The 18,076-nt window shown below is 44.8% G+C and overlaps 2 protein-coding genes across 6 annotated transcripts in view; both read right to left on the bottom strand.

Annotated features, from left to right (window-relative positions):
* Ajuba (ajuba LIM protein) overlaps positions 1-1,076 on the bottom strand; it is a 10,168-nt gene extending 9,092 nt beyond the window's left edge. Inside the window, exon 1 of the mRNA XM_015492779.2 lies at positions 1-1,076. This exon is cut by the window's left edge and continues 299 nt beyond it. Coding sequence (XP_015348265.1) covers positions 1-692 — 692 coding nt within the window. The 5' untranslated portion in view covers positions 693-1,076.
* Positions 1,077-4,741: 3,665 nt separating this feature from the next.
* Positions 4,742-18,076, bottom strand: part of CUNH14orf93 (chromosome unknown C14orf93 homolog) — a 24,202-nt gene continuing 10,867 nt past the window's right edge. For 3 of the 5 annotated variants that reach the window (XM_015492759.2, XM_048798832.1, XM_015492767.2), the window contains exons 2-7: positions 14,595-15,415; positions 11,952-12,272; positions 7,185-7,246; positions 6,864-6,967; positions 6,068-6,180; positions 4,742-5,787 (exon numbers count right to left, since the gene is read on the bottom strand). In XM_015492759.2, coding sequence (XP_015348245.1) covers positions 5,368-5,787; positions 6,068-6,180; positions 6,864-6,967; positions 7,185-7,246; positions 11,952-12,272; positions 14,595-15,194 — 1,620 coding nt within the window. In that variant the 5' untranslated portion in view covers positions 15,195-15,415 and the 3' untranslated portion in view covers positions 4,742-5,367. Of the gene's footprint in view, positions 5,788-6,067; positions 6,181-6,863; positions 6,968-7,184; positions 7,247-11,951; positions 12,273-14,594; positions 15,416-15,495; positions 15,628-18,076 lie in introns of all 5 variants that reach the window. The other 2 variants (XM_048798831.1, XM_015492751.2) reach the window with 2 other exon arrangements.

Genomic DNA, 18,076 nt, shown 5'->3' with positions numbered 1-18,076 from the left:
CCCCGCGGGCCAGCCCCGCACAGTCGGTCCAGGGCGGCATGGAGCTCCGGGTAGGCAGACGGGACCCCTCCGGCGGAATAGCCGACCAGAGCCCCGCTCAGGGGTGGGCCAAACAGGCACGGCCCTGCGGGCAGAGGGCTCCCGTGGCGTTGGTCGTAGCCCATGCTGATGCCACTGGTACGATTACTGCAGGGCCGGCTACCTCCGGCTCCTCCAGCTCCCGCCCCGTCCAGCAGCAGGCTGCCGCGGGGACTGGACGGCTTACTCGCGTCGCTGGCTGAGCTACTGGCGAAACTGGAGCGGGGACTCAGGGCCGGAGCCGTGGTCTCCAGCCGGAAATCTGGGGGTAACGACTGAGGTAGAGGCAAGGCCCGGGTGGGCGGCGGCCCCCCGGGAAAGGAACCTTCGTAGCGCTGCGCCTCAAAGGAGCCGCGCGGGTTCCGCTCAGCGTCCTGGGGGCCTTGCTCCCGGGCTGGCTCCAATGTCTCATCTCCGGGTCCCCCAGTAGCTCCTCGGGGCCCTGATTTCCTAGGTCCCCCCAGCCCACTCAGGCGTCCCTTGCCCGGCCCGGGGGTCCCATCAGACCCAGTCCGGCTAGCTTCACCCTTTCTGCGGCCGAACTTGGCGCTGCCGGAGTCCGAGAGTCTTAACTTCTCTAGCAGGCGACTGGCTTTCTCCCCTAACCGCTCCATATCCTCGGGCCTGGGGCCTCCAGCCCCCTCCCCACCTGGCACCCTGCAGGGTCTCGGCGGCCGCTTCTCTTTCCCTGCAGCCGGACTCCGGTTCCCCAGGGGCACAGGATAGGCACAAGGGCTTAGCGGACGGCCCGGGTTCCCGGCGCAGGGAATCCCACAGCATCCCCCGGAGGGAGGGACTGCGTCCTCCCGAGCATCTGGGGTTAAGCGGGGATAGAAGGGTCTGCAGCCACGGCTGTCCCGTCCGCAGGTCTACCAGTTCACGCGTCCACTCGCTCCACAACCAGACTGTTCTGGGCCCCCGCCCCCCTAGCTCTCACACTCGGCACAAACCGAACTTCTCTCCCAAACTTTTGTCTGCTCGGCCGGATCTACTTTCCTGGAAGGGCGGAGCGCTGTGTGTACTAGAGCAATGGGGGTGTCTGCGCAGGGATCTCTGGTGTGTAGCGAGGAGGGGGTCACCAAGGCTAAGTGCCCTGCAGGTGGAGATTCGACAGGACTCGAGAGGAGGGCAAGAGGCAGTTTGGGCAGCTGTGGCCCCAACACTTTAGAATTGAAACAGGAAAAAGTGTAAGGGAAGAGAGAATGGGGACTCTTTATTTGCAGTTGGAATGCGCGGAGGGGCACTGTGGAATGTCATGCGTTCGGCAAGGGGTGATCGAGGCATGTTGTGCGCAAACACCGTGACTTTGTTCCTAGTGTGGGTACTGCAGGAGACTTGAAGAGAGACTGTACAGAAGTGGTAAGATAGGGAGGAGCCCAAAGTTGAAGACAGGAAGAAAGAAAAAAGGTAAATACATAAAGAGGTTTAGAGACCTGTAGGTAAAGATAGCCCTGAAAGGCAAGGATTCCCAAAAGAATAGGTTTAACAGGTAGCGAAAGGGAGAGCCAAGGGGAATCTGGGAGGTTCAGAGACCAAGGGATGTATAGACAAAAGAAAGGACAAGTTGGTCTTGAGAACTTAAGAGACAGATAAACTGCAATAAAAGACACAACTTTCTGGACTCACAGTTCTGTGGCGGTAGAGAAGGAGAGTGGAAGATTTATGTGTTTGTAGAAGCAATGAAAAGGAGTAAGAAAAAAAGTTGGGGACTGATCCCCACTTTATGAAGGAAGGAAGGAAGGAAGGAGATTAAAGCAGTGAGGAAAAGGTTTGGAACTCATTGCTACCTGAAGGGTAGGAGAGATGGAAGGATAGATAGACACCCCCTGGTGTTGGGAAATGAGATTTTTAGCAAATATTTCAGGTGATTGGGCGGATCCAAGGCCTGGTTAGGGAACATATCCCCCATCCCCACCCCCTGATGCCAGCCAACTTTCCTTTTTAGTTTTGGTTGTCACAGAATGTTGATGACAAAGAAGAAGTATGAACTTATGAGAGGAAAAGAAATGCCGTTTAGAGGAAGTAGCAAGTAAAAGGAATGAGGGGGAAAAAGGAAAAGAGGCTGATACTGGCCATACTGGAAGAACCAAGAATAAAGAAAAGGCCAGGGGGTGTACAGTGCCTGCCTAGCAGCATATGCTAGGTCCTGGGTTGGATTCCCAGCACAGCAAAAAAAAGAAGAAGAAACCCTGGCTACAGCTAAAGAGCCCAATGATTTTGTCCAGACTAGCACATCAGGGACATGGGGTAGAGGGAGTAGAATGGAGAAGGCTAATGACTCCTTTGTATTTAGCTATTAAATGAGTATGAAAATTACATGCAAACAAATTATGTACATTATTTTCATCTCAACATTTTGAACACCTTTTATAATTTTAGTGTAGCCTTGGGGAATGGGGAAGAAAAGGTTAATGTTTTTGGGAAATGCATTTGGCGCAAACTATTTGATGTCTTTGCACAAGTTGCATTGTCTACCAGACCTCATCTCTCCAGAGAATCAGCTTGTTTCCCTGGTCAAGCCTATAGCTTTCTTTGACCCTTAGGACAGCTCACTGTCAAACTGGAAGCTGGGAGGACTGAAAGCACTGGTAACAGAAGGAGCTATCAGATTACATCTGGAACCTGTTGTAAAAACATCTTCAGAATTAACCATAATTTTGCATGCACAAGGCCCTGGGTTCAATCTGCAGCACCACAAAAAAAAAAAAAAAGAATTAACCATAATGCTCTCCCTCTTCCTTTTCTGACTCCACATGAGGAAGGAGAACCCAGATTTTTTCCTTCCAGGTTACTTATATTTGATCCTTTGGAGTGAGGATGAGAGAGTAAATCTTGTGAAAAGTTCTCTGGGGAAGCCATTGAAAAGGCCCACCTTTGGGTGGTGGCAACAACGGGCATAGTTAAAACGAACAGCTTGTGTTTTCAGGGGACAACAGAAACCAGAGAAGAGTGAAGGGAAAGTAGGGTACTTGATAGGACATGCTCCAATAGTGCTTATGACCTCAGGGTAGCCATTCCACAGTCTGAACTGGAACTGGGAGCTCCAGAGGCTTCTTTATCCCCAAGACTTTAATTACAAATCTGAATCTCTAGCCCAGACTTTCTTAGACTTAAAAACTCAAATGAAAAAAAAAAAAAAAAACTCAAATGACTACTAGCATTTCCACTTGGTTGTCTCAGAGATACCCAACACCCTAAATTGAGCTCATTTTTCCTGCTTCCTGCAACTGGCTCCTCCAGCACCATTGGCCACTTAGTTGCTTACACCAGACACCTAAGCATCAACCCTATATTTTCTTAACTTCAAATCCTAGAGTCCTATCAGATCTGCTTCCTAAATATCTTTCAAGTCTGTTTTCACCTGATCACTAGTATATAGTGTCTGTCTTGTCTCTCTTAAACCAAAGCAAGAGTGCCCAGACAAGTCTGTCTTCCTCCAATCAATCTTACACCCTGAGGTCAAGTGATTCTTTTTTTCTTTTTCTTTTTTTTTTTTTTTGTGTGTGTGGTGCTGGGGATCGAACCCAGGGCCTTGTGCATGCAAGGCAAGCACTCTATCCACTGAACTATATCCCCAGCACCTCAAGTGATTCTTACAATACATAAAACTGATCATCTCATTTTTCTTCTTAGAACCTTTCAATGAATCCTCACTGTCCTTGAACTAATGTATATATTCTTTTTTCTCTTTCTCCTTTGTACACGTGTGCATGTATGTATTTTACTAGGAATTGAACCCAGTGGTGCTCTACCACCCAGCTACATTCCCAGCCCTTGTTATTATTATTATTATTATTTTGAGATAGGGTCTCCCCAAGTTACCCAGGCTGGCTTCAAACTTGTGATCCTCCTCCCTCAGTTTCCTGAGTAGTTGGGGATTACAGGAGTGTACCATCATACCCAGCTAATGTCTTTCTTCTTTAGGGTATTTTACAAGGTCTCTCTTGACTCTTCAGACTCTTTGCAATTTTCCCTCCCCAAACTGATCTGCAGTAAAAGTACTCTCTTTTGCTTCTGGGCTTTTGTAGATGCTGTCTCCTGTTTGGAATACTCTCCATGCCTCTTCCCTTCTGGTTAACTCCTCACATCTTTCAGGTATCAGTTTAAACATCACTGCCTCTGAGAAGCCGTTCTTGACTTCAAGAGTAGGGTAGCTAACCCAGCTACATGCTGCCATTGCACTCTGCATTCCTACATGGTCTCCCTTATTACAACTTATTTCATTGCCTACTCAATTTCCTCACTTCCTGACTAAAAACCTGATCATCTAGAACCTTATCAGCAGTATATCTGTAATACATAGTACCTGACACCTACTAAGCAATCAATATTTGTTGTTAAGATTGAGTGAATGGGGGGCTGGGGATGTGGCTCAAGTGGTAGCGCGCTCGCCTGGCATGTGCCCCAGGTTCGATCCTCAACACCACATACAAATAAAGATGTTGTGTCCACCGAAAACTGAAAAATAAATATTAAAAAAAAAAAAAAAAGATTGAGTGAATGGATATAAGGCCATTTTACTTCTCAGTGCTTTCAACAAAAAAGCATGTGTGTGCACACACCTACATCTTCTCCAAAGTACAGCTTGGTTGACAGTATGAAAAATAACTATGTGTATTCTGTTTGGTCATAAAGTGGGAGAAAAGCCGACAGTGAGACATTGGAACTCTTACAGCTTTAATTTCCTCATCTGTAAGATGGGGATAATAAAATCTTCCTTATATAATTCAATAAGCAGTAGTTATTATATCTAGATTCCAGTCCCCAAACAGTGATGGAGTCCACCTTCTTTTGCTCATAAGAATCAAGCCCATGACTGAAACTTACCACCAGGTGGCAGTATTACCCTGGACTGGTCCATTCTGCTTCCTCTGCAGAACTGGACCTGCAGTCATGGGGAAGCAAAAGGTACAACCAGGGCTGCTTTCCCTGAGCCTTGGGGGAAAATGACTCAGAGAGAGAGAGATATGTGTCAAGAAGGGTTGGTATTTCTTAGACCCATCCTCCTTTTCTCATGCCATGCTCCTCCGTGGCACTGTTTATGCTTAGGAATAAGCATTTTCTGGCTTGCCATTCACAGTGAGGGTGTTTTTCCCCTTCTAGATAAGTCTTTCACCCGACCAGAGAGAGCTTCTAGCTTCCACTTCCAGGAGAGACTATGTTAAGAAGTGAGTCAAACTTTCTTTCTCAGACTGCAGAGGGCTTTTCATTATTCTGGGAAGCCCCACAGCCACCCATTTATGGGACAGGGAGAGTGGCAGAAGCCAGAATTATTCTTGGTTATAGACTTCACTCATCCTTTTCCACCTTGATTTCGATGAATGAGTTCAAGTCAGGACAGCAGGTTTTGTGGGGTTGGTCAAACGATGGAGAGATGGGTCCATTCTCATTTCCTCCCTCTTCTTCCTCATCTTGGAAATTAGGATTGTAAAGTTCTGGTGGAAGGAGCTGGGCTTCAGCAGAAGGCAGTCTGTCTGAGGGAGGCCCATATACACGGTTGGCCTTGGTGCCATGCTTAGAGTTAGCATCCAGGTGATAGCAGAGCTCTGTGAGGCGCTGGGCCCGGAAACGAGGAGAGCGGGCAACCCAGACACCTGGCTCATTAAGACTGTCCTCCTCATCAGACATCAGCTCTTCTGTCACATCTTTCCACAGGTTTTGGTCCTCAGGTCCAAAATGCCTCATGATGCTGGATCGGTTGGCAAAAAGCTAAGATAGGAGCACACGACAGACATCAGGAAGAGAAACAGACTATGGATTAGGTTTGGGGAAAGGGTTTAGGTAGGATAGAAGGCAGTGTAAAGTCTGTGCCTAGGGGAACCCAGTTTCCTGGTCAGATCTTAGAATTGGCTCACCCTCTTTTCTCCTCCATCAGCCTATGTTCCTGGCTCTGAACCCCATTCTTAGACACTATGTCTGCTGGCTCTTCTCCCTGGCACTTCTTAGGATTTAGGGTTTAACATCTTGAAAGGAAGGCCTAGAGACTTACCCGGTATCGGCGACTTCGAAGTTTCTTCTCCTCTTTTTCCTTCAGACCTTTAAAGGGGTTCAGGGAGTTTCGATACTCACGCCTCTTGGTGAGGAAGTAAGCCACACAGGCTCCTGAAGGAGGGAAGGAAAGCAAGAAGTAGGGTCCTTCAGAAGTGGTCCCCAGCCCTTTTTTCTGCCCTACACTAGAAGTTTGGAATCACTATTTAGATGATAGGCTTCCTTGACATACCCACTAGCATCTATTTAGTCGTCTTTGGTTTAATACCCTTTGCCCACCTCCATCTCCAACACCGACACCTCCCAAGTGATCTCCAACACCAACTCCTCCCAAATCATCTCCTGCTGCAAAAAGACAACTCCAGTTGCTTTCCTACCTCCTCCTCCACTAAACTGACACCTATTGTCACTGTGTCGATAGCAGAGTTCAAGTACTTTTTTAGTGGAAGCTTTCATAATACTTCAGCATTAGTTACAAATATTAGAAGAGAGCAAGGCCAAGCCTAGCTTCTGACCTCAGATTAGGGCTCTACATAAACATAATGCATGATGGTCTTTAGCCCTTTCCTTCTATTTTTTTTTTCTTTCAGACTGAGTAGGGGGGAAAAAGTTGATTTGAGGTAACCCTGTGAATACATGTAGGTGAAAAGAATAGTGAAAAAAAAAAGTATTTACAAATACTCTATTTTCAACAACACATAAATCTTCCCCATTATGCCTCTTTTCCTCTGGGCAAGAATCAGGGAGTAAGACAGAGGGAAGAAAGGATGGATGGGAGAAAACTCAGTTTTCCTCACCTTTCAGTTCTTTATCAGTATAATTGTGGGGACTGGTGACCAGCTCCTGCTTGAGCTTTTCCAGAAGGAACTTCACTACTGAAATATTCCAAGAGGACTTGATGCTGCCACAGAGAATAGAATGAATGAAGCAGTAGGTTTTTTAAAAGCCAGACAGAGACACCCAGCACTAATTAACTTTGTGGTAAATTCCTCCTTGGCCTAAGACAGGATACAGGGGCAATGGTAAGGCCCCAGCCTCATTGTTGGATTGCAGCGACTCCCTCTACTTCCCTCTCCTTAGCAAAGTACCTTGTGATCTTTTTTCCTCAAGTACCATACCTTTCAGACCCATTGAATCTCTTGTCATTGGTGATGTGGTTATGCACATTGTGGACCAATTTCTAAGGGGGAAAAAAAAAAAACAGAATAAATCCAGGAGTGGATATTATGAAAACCCTCTTCTGGTCCCTAAGGTAAAAGACATTATTCCTACAGGATTCTCTGCCTGAATCCTTTCCAAAGCCTAGATACTTTTTTTTTTTTTTTAAGTGTATGTGTGTGTGTGTGTGTGGTGCTGGGGATCAAATAATCCAGGTCCTTGTGCATGTGAGACAAGCACTACCAACTGAGCAACATCCCCAGCCCTAGGTATCATTTTTGTAAAAGGTGAAAGAGTTATATGATCTGAAGAGAAACTAGAGTATAGGTAACATTTTTGTAAATGACCTTTCTTAGAATCTGTATCTTCTCTTCCCTCCCTCCCTTCCTTCCTTCCTTCTTCCCTCCCTCCCTTCCTTCCTTCTTCTCTCTCTCTCTCTATCTCTATCTCTATCTCTGTATCTCTTTCTTTCTGTACTGCATTTGGAAACCAGGGCACTTTAATACTGAGCCACATTCCCAACATCCCCAGTTCTTGTTATTTTTTATTTTGTAACAGGTCTCCCTAAATTGCTGTGTCTGGCCTCATACTTGGGATACCCCTGCCTCAGCTTTCTGAGTCACTGGGATTGTAAATGTGCCAAGTGAGCATTTCTAATGTCCCCCACTTTTTTTTTTTTCTTTTTCATTTATTTTGTGTCAAGACTCCAGGGCCTGTTCTGTCTTCTGCTTCAGAGTAATGTGATCACTAGAGCAGTTGGTGTCAAACAATTCATGAAATACCCCTAATAACAAGGAAGAGAGCAAATTTATACCAAAACTACTGTAAGTGAGTATTTCTTAAAGTCCCGTACTCTTGCAAATTTGTATTTCTTTCTTTCAGTGCTGGGGATCAAACTCAGGGCCTTGTGTACACTAGGCAAACACTTTACCACTGAGCTGCACCCTTAACCCATCTCTTCCATATTTAAAACATTCTTCAAAATATATTTGCATTTATTTGAATATAAAAATGTCTTCTGGGGCTGGGGTTGTGGTTCAGTAGTACAACACTCGCCTAGTGTGAGGCCCTGGGTTCGATCCTCAGCACCACATAAAAATAAATAAATAAAATAAAGGTATTGTGTCCAACTACAACTAAAATATAAATATTTTTTAAGGGCTGGGGATGTGGCTCAAGCGGTAGCGCGCTTGCCTGGCATGCATGCGGCCTGGGTTTGATCCTCAGCACCACATACAAACAAAGATGTTGTGTCCGCCGAAAACTTAAAAAAAAAAAAAAAAGTCCTCTAAAATCTTTTTTTTTTAAATTTATTTTTTAGTTATAACTGGGCACAACATCTTTATTTTATTTATTTGTTTTTTTATGTGGTGTTGAGGATCGAACCCAGGGCCTCGAACGTGCTAGAAGAGTGCTCTATCACTGAGCCACAACCCCAGCTCTGTCCTCTGAAATCTTCTAGTAAAATTGATGACCCAAGATAATGTCCCAGCTTTGGCCATGGCTTTATATATCCCTTTGCATATTATCACAAGTCCCAGGGGCACACATACCATAGTCTGATAAACACAAACCTAAAATCACAAAAATGTGAATTGGAAAGCACCTTGGAGACTGTCACCAACCTCCTTTTCATGTCATTAAGTTTCTGTTTTTCAGTTTTGCTCAAAACACATCTAAATGTGCATTTTCCATTTTGAGTCAGCTGATCCTATTATTAAACACGTTTAATTGTTAAAAAGTTTTGCCTTACATGCACCAAAAGTTGAACCCAGTTTGCCTGTACTTCAGGTATTTGAAGATGGCTTTCATGGACTCCTTAAGTCGTCTTCTTTTTTTCATTTGATACCAGAGAGTGAACTCAGGAGTGCTTACCCACTGAGTCAGATCCCCAGCCCTTTTTATGTTTTATTTGGAGACAGGGTCTCCCTAAGTTGCTTAGTACTTCATTAAGTTGCTGAGACTTGCTTTGAACTTGTGATACTCCTGCCTCAGCCTTCCAAGCCACTGGGATTACAGGCATGAGCCACCACACTGGCCTTAAGTCTTCTTTTGTCTGACCTGACACCCCCCAATTCCTTTAGGCATTCCCCATAGTTTTTAGACATATTCATCAGAATATGTCTAAAAATATATAGACATAATATAGGAGGCTCTCTGATTTACCAATATCTCTCTTGCAAAGTGGTACCTGGGGGTGTAGCTCAGTGGTAGAGTGCTTGTCTAGCATGTGTGAAGCCCTGAGTCCAATCTCTAGTTCACACACACACACACACACATACACACAAAGCAAAATGGCATCTAGGACCAAATCTAACTTGGCTAAGATCTGGTCAGAGGGAACATTACTTCCCAACTCTATACTACTAGGAATAAAACTCAAGGTGGCATTTCCTAGCAATCCCATACCTTCTCATAACATCACAATTGGTGCTTTGAACTTTTTTTTTTTTGTACCAAGGATTGAACCTAGGGCACTTTACCAATTCAGCTACATTCCTAGCCATTTTTATTTTATCATTATATTAACTTATATTTTTATTATATTTAATTTATTTTATATATATATATATACACACACACACACACACACACACACACACACACATACACGTATGAGACGTGTGTATATGTTTTTTGTTTNAAAAAAAAAAAAAAAAAAAAAGAAGAAGAGAAGAAGAAGTCCAAACTTAAAGACACACAAAGGAAGGTGAATGCTTCAGGAAGAATTTGGGAAAGTTTCCAAAAAAAAAACAAGGAAAAAAGGGATTTATATAGCTTCTAACTCAAGTGGCTTGGAAGAGATCAGGTGATAAAACTCAAATCAGGCTTAAAGTGGAAAGGGAGAATACTCTAGACAATAAATGTTAAGACTGTAGAGGCTGCTGGCTCACCTATCTCCTCAGTGAGCTAAAAATAAATGTTTCTCAAGGGTAGCGGGAATCTCCAGCATTCCAAAGAATTAAGGGTTCTGGTTTGCTCCTTTTGGTTCACAAGATAGCTAGCAGATTGGAGAGATGGCTCTTTGATTCCTTCCCAGAGCTAAAGATTGGAATAGTCAAGATCTATGCTATCTCTCCCTTTCCAAACCCACATTCTAACACAAAAACACTTTAAACTTTTTTTCTGTGACAGGCAGCAATATTCCCTGACCGAACCTCTAGATCCTTTTCAAGAGCTATAATAGAGAGCATGATGAGCAAGCACTGTCCTGCCACTAGGTCCCCAGATCCACTGATATCTCCAAAGGGAAGGAAGAAGCCAGGTCTCAACACTATACCTCTCTCTGGAGACAACAGGCAGAAATGGAATAGAAGTGATAGAAAATCTTGATTTTTATACAAATTATAGTTATCACACATTTATTTATGATTTAAACAATATGAAGTTTTGGGAAACCCCTTGAAATGCGTTTTGAGACACATGCCTCCATTTATCTTACTGACAGCAGGAGTAGCCTCTTTGGCTACAAACCCATGACAGAAACTTGCTCCTGTTCTTAAGGGAAATGTTCTTGAACATAACTAAAATTCGAAGTCACAGTTAAAAACAAGTTGGCATTGATTATGAATGGTATATTTCAGGGGGAACAAAGAATCTCTGATATAAAAGCAAATAAAATGAAAGGAAGAGTAAAAATGGGATATCTGAGGGGAAAAAGGAAAGGAAGACTGAAGCAATATAAATAAAAGGTGTTTAAATGGTGATCATTATTTTCAACCTTTACTAAGACATAACAAGAATGGGCCATCTAGTGTGATGGGATTTAGGCTGATTTGAGTGAGATGGCATCCAGTCCCAACCAGGACATTCCAGTCACTTTACGTCAGCCATTATGCAGAGAAGGTTCAATAGGAACATTATATGGCTAAAGAACATCCCTATAGTTATTAGAAAGTTTTGGGACAGAGTTGATCCAAAACACTGTGGTCACCCTAGAAGATGATTTTCCAACCTTCACACAACTGCCAACTGTTAGGGGGCTGGGTATGCACTGTAGCATGTTCAGCAGAATACCGGTTCTCTACCTGCTATATGTAAGTAGCATTCTCCCTTCCTTCCACCCACCTACCAGAGATAATGACAAGAAATGTTTCCAGTAGGTTCCAGATGTCCCCTGGGAGTAGGATTATCCCAGGCTGAGAATTAATGACCTAGAAGACCTTTAGGTTTGGATCATTTGCCAAGATGGGGGCTCCCAGCTGCACAGGGTGTTCCTAAGGGCTCCCAGCTATTCCAAGAAGATTTTAAGCAGATGTAATTCAATCTAGTTCCTTCCTGTCAAGAGCTCTTGGAATGACTAGATTCTCCAAACCTGTATAACTGAGCTGGGTGTATAGTGGCCCTCAGCATATTTGGGGTCTGGGACTACCTTGGGACTGCCTGGCTTCTTCACCCACGGGGCCCCTTACTATTTACCCTGCGCATGGGCTAAATTGCCATACTGTGGTGATGAATCTGCTCAATCCCTTAAAAGATATTCCTATCAGGATTATGAGAACACTGGAAGATTCCACTCTATTTAGAAAACTCTAAAAACTCGAATGTTAGCAGAGATACTGCCTAATCCCTAGGGCTGTGGAATAATCTCTCTCCTTGTCCCTCCTGCTCCAGTAGGACTCAAGACACCATTTTTTCGTTATAGGAGGCTTAAAATCAACCCACCCTCCCTCTTCACTTCTCTCTCCAGACTGAAGAAAAAAATGATAGAAACTGAGCTCACTTACAGAGAGTACCAGATCCCGCTTTCGCCTGGAGTTCTTCTGCCCACTCCCTCTGGTCCTGCATGGGGAAGCAGTGATCCCTAGAGAGTGCCTCAACTCCCCAGTGCTCCCGGAGCCTGACTCTTCCAAGGCACTGTCCAACGCAGCGGCAGCACTGAGCATGTCCTCAGGGCGGGGTGGTGGCAGCTTGGTTCCATTTTCTGGCACTGACTCTGAAGATGCCCGCTGGATAGCCACCTGTGTGGCTGGTGAAAGCTGTTTGGCATAAGCTGGGACCAGCACACGCTGTACTGTACCCTCAGAGGCCACATAATCATCCACCAGCTAAAGACATAAAAAAGAATAATCTATTAACCTGCCAGACATACGGGAACCTGGTCAACTATCATTCTTTGGCTGAGAATAGTGAACAGAGAATGGAAAAAAGTAGGGGAATCTTTAATGTCAATGGCTTATTTCTCTGGGACTCCTATGGGAGTGCTGGGCAAATAATTCTTGCATATACAGGGCCCCTTGTGTTGGGTTGTTACCATAGGGCTACTTACAAGGCCAAGGCATGTTTCTGATGCTTATTTGTGAGCAGTCATTTATGATTTGCTCTTGAGTATAAGAAATGTAGCTTCGTAAGTATTGTGTCTAAAAGGGATTAGGAAGGCAGTAATGACAAGAAAGGGAAACCAAGCAGGAAACGAAGCAAGAAAATTAAATAGTAATAACAATAAAGAGGGAAAATAAGAGGAAAACAGAGAGCAAAGCAGGAGATTCTAGAGAGGAACCCCTAGAGAGGCCATGTGGACAGCACCCCTTACCTACCCTCTGTTCCCTTTCAGGGGCCAGTCTGTGCCCTCACCTTGATCCTGGCCTGGCCATAAACTGTCGAAGCCCTGACATCCAGCTGACTGCCTGTGCCCTCATTCAAGGACATGCAGGGCAGGGAAAGGAAGGAGGCAGAGAAGGAGGAGAAAAGGAGGGGGATTTCTGCAGCCAAGAAAACAAAACAGTGGAAGTGGTGGTGGGGAACCACACACACACACACACACACACACACACACACACTCACTCACACACACACAGAGAAAGAAGTGGGGAGGCGGCTGAGATTTATAGACCTGTGAGCTGCTTTCTGCGCTGTGAAATCTAATTCCATCCTGTCGGCTTGGAAGCTTTCCCTGCCTGAATGAACCCATGATTCAGGACACCTCCTAGCCTGGTACCCTCTTGCCTCTTGCCTTCTGGTTCCTTCTCCCTGAGGCGCAAACCACTGAAAGTCCTGACCAAGCACAGTGACTATCATCACAGGGCTGTGCCTTCAGGAGAGCAATGGCCAGTTGTGGTGTCAGCTAGAGAGGAGGAGGGGAGCTTATACACTCACTCCTCAGATCCAGCAGATGGGCTGGGAGTTTCCTCTCTCTTGTCCACCCTGGGTGAGCCTTGTCAAGAAGGGAGAAGGAAAAGAGTGAAAGCAGACAGAGGATAAGGCAGAGAGCTGACAGACCTTCCACCGGCCCTCAAGTGGCAACACATCTGTTATTTTCTGTCTCTATGATCTCTATGGTTGCTCTATCTCCTTTTCATACTTCCATGTGTGACATTCTGCAGTTCTTACTCTACTCATCCAGCATTTTTCCTGCTCATATGGCCCCTGAGCAGCAAAGAAACTGAAATAGCACAATGTACTTCGATGTCTTTTCCTGCTCACAAAATATGCTCTCCATCTGCCTCCTTCTTAGCTTCCCTTTCTCTCTACATGCCTTCCTCTGACTATTCAATCTCAATCATCCTTTCCTTTTGACATTTTATTTCCTTTCCTCTAATTCCCTGTCCCTTACTGCAGTCTTCCCCCAACATAAATGTTCCCCTTTCCACATAGACTCAACTTTCTTCTCCAGGACTAATGGTGCACACCTGTAATCCCAGCAACAAGAGGCTGAGGCAGGCGAATAGCAAGTTCAAGGTCAGCTTCAGTAACTTAGCGAGACCAAGCAACTTAGTGAAACACGATCTCCAAATCAAAAAATTAAAAGTGCTAGGGATGTGGCTCAGTGGCAAAGCCTCCACTGGGTTCAATCCCCAGTAACAAAACAAAACAAACAAAAAAAAATTTATTCCTTCCTCAAACCCTTCATTTCCACTTGCCTCTTTCCTTCCCTGTACTTGTCTTCTATTTTCCTTATCTTCATCCTCTCCCTTTTGCTTTCTCTTCTCTCTCTCCTTCCTTTTTCTCCCCCTATGTCCCTCTCCTTTCCACATTCCTGTCTCTCTATACTGAACTCCTCTTGGCAAGCAGAGGGCCCGTGATAAAATATGAATGAGCCGCCTGTGCATGGCAGCAGGCATTCTCGCCAGGAGAGGCAGAGCCCTGCAGCAGCAGAGACAGCTGTGGAGGAGAAGGTGCCATGCAGAGCTATTGAGAGGGAGGGGAAGGCACCCCAGCACCACACACACAGAAAATGACCTCCTGCCAAAGAGGCTGATGGTTCAGGAAGAAAACAGGAGTGCTGAAGGCAGAGAAATTTGATGCTATTCTGTATTATCACAGATATAAACAAAGATTTAAAAATGGAAAGAGAAGAAAAGGAAGAAAAGAGAGAGGAAAAAGGCCAGCAAAAGTGCAGAAAAGCAAACTTGCCCTGCTGCCATACTCACCGGATTGAGCAGAGGGGTCCCCTCACCCCCAGCCAGAGCACATCCTGGGAGCCTCATGTCTCTCTGAGAGGCTGGGAAGCCCAAAGGCCCAGGTCCCACTGCTGAGGCTGACCCCAGCTGCCACAGCTCCTCAATTGCCACCTGCACACCACTGCCCACACTGTCACACTCCTCCTCCACGACAGACAGAGTCTTGCAGTTTTCCCTGGGACTTTCCTTGAGGGGCCCAGGCTCCTCTGTTGGGGGACTGTGGACCCGGCTCTCCCCGTCTTCATCAGGGGTGCACACCTTCCCTTGTCTCAGCTCACCCACTTCCTCCTGGAGCCGTTTTAACAACTCATTGTTGGCCCGGGCCAGACCCAGAGCAGCCTCAGCCAGGCCCACTGCCTTATCCACCCGCTGGTAGATAATATGCAAGAGCTGCTCAGAGCTCTGGACAGCCAGGCCATGTCCAGTCACTGTGATGGGGGTGCTGGCAGGAGGGTTCCCGCCCTGTGAGCCTGCGCTGCCTCCGCTATTCTCACTTTTACAGGCACAGCAGCAGCATCGGGCCTCGCTGCCACTGGGAGGGGAGAAGAGAATGGTGGCACTGAAGGACATGGCTGATAGGCACAGTAACAACCGTGCTCACTCGCTGGGCTTCTCCCAAAGGTGCTCTGGTCAACTGGACTTTATGATGTTGAAGCACTGGCCTCTGTGGATTCACTTTTCTTTCTCATGGAGGGTGGTCAGAGGAGTCGGAACTCCAGGTTGTGGGTTCTGTGAAGGAGGAGTAGGTAAGCCGTGAAGGAGCACACAGTCCATGGCTGCCTCTCATGGGCCTGCAGAGGAGAGAGAGACGCCTTCTTCTACTGGCAGATCCTGTGCTCTTCTAACACAACACACTGGGTGTCACACTCACCCCTTACTGAAAGAATAAAGCCAACAGGGGCCTTCCTTATCAACATGGTTTCATTCTTCCTACACTCAAGCATGGAACCCCCTACCACTGCAACCTGAGTAACAAAGGGAACTCCAAAGGACCCACCGGCATCTGGAAAGATTAGAAGATTAAGGAAGAAAATGAAGATTTGTCCCCTCCTCCTCCCTATCTCATTCCCCCTCCCCATACTAGTGATTGAACCTAGGGGTGCTCTTCCACTGAGCTCCATCCCCAGAACTTTTTATTATTTTTTTTTTATTTTGAGACAGTCTCCTAAGTTGCCCAGGTTGGTCTTGAACTTGCAATCCTCTTGCCTTAGCCTCCTAAGTCACCAGAATTATAGGTATGCGCCACCAGGCCCAGCTCTACCTTACTATCTTTACTATTTTATTGCTTTGACATAGTCCTTTAAGGAGTCCAGAACAATTCACGTAGGTTATCTTATCTGCAAGACAGTGCTAAGAAACACATATTACCCCAAATCCAGAAAAGAGACATGCAAAGAAGTTATGTCTTTTTCAAGGTCAAAGGAAGACAGCAGAATCCAGTTATTGCTACTTTCAATCTAGTGTTCTAGTTTTTTTTTTCTTTTAACATACCATTTTTTTGTTGACATAAAGAATCCTTATTCTACCCCCCTCTCTATAATTTTCATACACATGCATTCAGAGAAACAATAATACATCGATCACTGCAGCCCTCAACATGCAACCTTTCACTATTATATCATTAATATTTGGGGGATGGGGGTATGGAAAGAAGTGAAAAGCTGGATCAAGAAATTGGGCTGGGGTAGCCCAGGGCTGCACAACTCCCTTGCTCTCAGAGTTGCATACCTGGGCCTCTAGCCCCTGCAAAGATTAGCTGCCTTGAATCTACCAGCCAGTAGCCCTTGGAAATAGGCTCTGGGTTGCCCTCACTGCCACTTCTCAGATTCTTCAAGGGAGGAGCAGATGCTCAAAAGGAATATCTAAATAGCTAAGTGTTACCCATTTTTCCCACATGATCAGTCGCTATAAAAGCAAAAATGAGAATACCAGTGATAAACCAAACTGCCTCTCTTTTGAATTACTGTAGTTAAACAACTAAACTACTTCAGGAGAAAAAAATGGGTCGTGGTGGGAGTTTGATTTGTACCACTGAGAACACTCCAAGGAACTTAAATAAATATTGTCATTTTCTAAATGATACTTGATTACAGAAAAAAAGAATCCTTCTGCCTGAAGCTTTGTAAGTGACAAAATCTTAAGTGTGTTTACATTTCTTCAAGTGATACATTTCTATCTTATTTTGTAAATTATATCATAACATCACAATTAAAAGGAAAGGAGGAGGTTGAGAGAATTTTCCATATATTGAGGTTTTGGGTTTGTTTGTTTCCAAATCAGCAATCTCATTTCAGAAACAAGCAATATGAGTACCTCTGAGGTACTAAAGCATAAATCTGACAATGCATTTAATTATATTTGGTTATTAAAAAATAGTCTTTAATTTGCTCTTTTTACCCTTTTTATTGAAGAAACAGCTTTTTTTATGGCAGATATTCGCTTCTTACAAGAACTTAAATCCATTTACAGCTTTCCTGTCATTAGAGCCACCAGAAGGCATGGCTAAACCTGAAACTAAAGGTTAAACCAAATTAAAACTAAAGGTTAAAGGAAAGCACTAAGCGATTCTATGTCAATTTATGGATGAATCATTTATGTATACTTTTCCTTCCTAAATAAAGGCCTACACTGTTCCTGCAGATTTGTTTTTTGATTTTGTTTTCAAACCAATATGATGCAAAGAACATTATTATTATTATTATTATTTTTTATTATTATTATTTTGGTACTAGGGATTGAAACCAAGGGTACTCTACAACTGAGTTATATCCCCAATCCTTTTTATTTTATATTGAGACAGGGTCTCACTAAGTTGCTGAGGCTGGCCTCAAACTTGTGATCCTCCTACCTCAACCTCCCCAGTTGCTGGGATTATAGGCATCAGCAAAGGGTTTAATATTTTTTTGTACTTTTTTTTTTTTTTTTCCAGTGCTGGGGATCAAACCCAGGCCTTGTTCATGCTAGGCAAACATACTACCACTGAGTCACATGCCCAGTCCCAAATGGTTTAAATTTTTTTTTTTCTTTCTGTACGGGAGTTGAATCTAGGTACATTCTACCACTGAGCAACATCACCAATCTTTTTTATTTTTTACTTTGATACTGGGCCTTGTAGGGCCGGGCATGTAGCTCAGTGGTAAAGCACTTGTCTGCATGCCCAAGGCCCCGGGTTCAATCTCCAAGACCACTAAATTGAGGGAGGGGAGGGGAGAGGAAGGAAGGGGAGGAGAAGGCTTCACTAAATTGCCTAAGCTGGCTCCAAACTTGAGATCTGCCTTCCTGACTCAGTCTCCAGAGTAGCTGGGATTAAAAATATGTGCCACCATACCTGGCTAAATGTTGTGTAAGCCTCAAGACTTCCCTCTTCTAGGTGCTGGGGATATAGCTCAGTTGGTAGAGTGCTTGCCTTGCCCTGGGTTCAATCCCCAGCACCAAAAAAAAAAAAAAAAAAA

This window comes from Marmota marmota, unplaced genomic scaffold (assembly GCF_001458135.2).
Source record: "Marmota marmota marmota unplaced genomic scaffold, marMar, whole genome shotgun sequence".
In the NCBI taxonomy this organism is placed as follows: Eukaryota; Metazoa; Chordata; class Mammalia; order Rodentia; family Sciuridae; genus Marmota; species Marmota marmota.
Note: the sequence above shows the minus strand (reverse complement) of the source record. Positions and strands in the feature narration are given on the sequence as shown.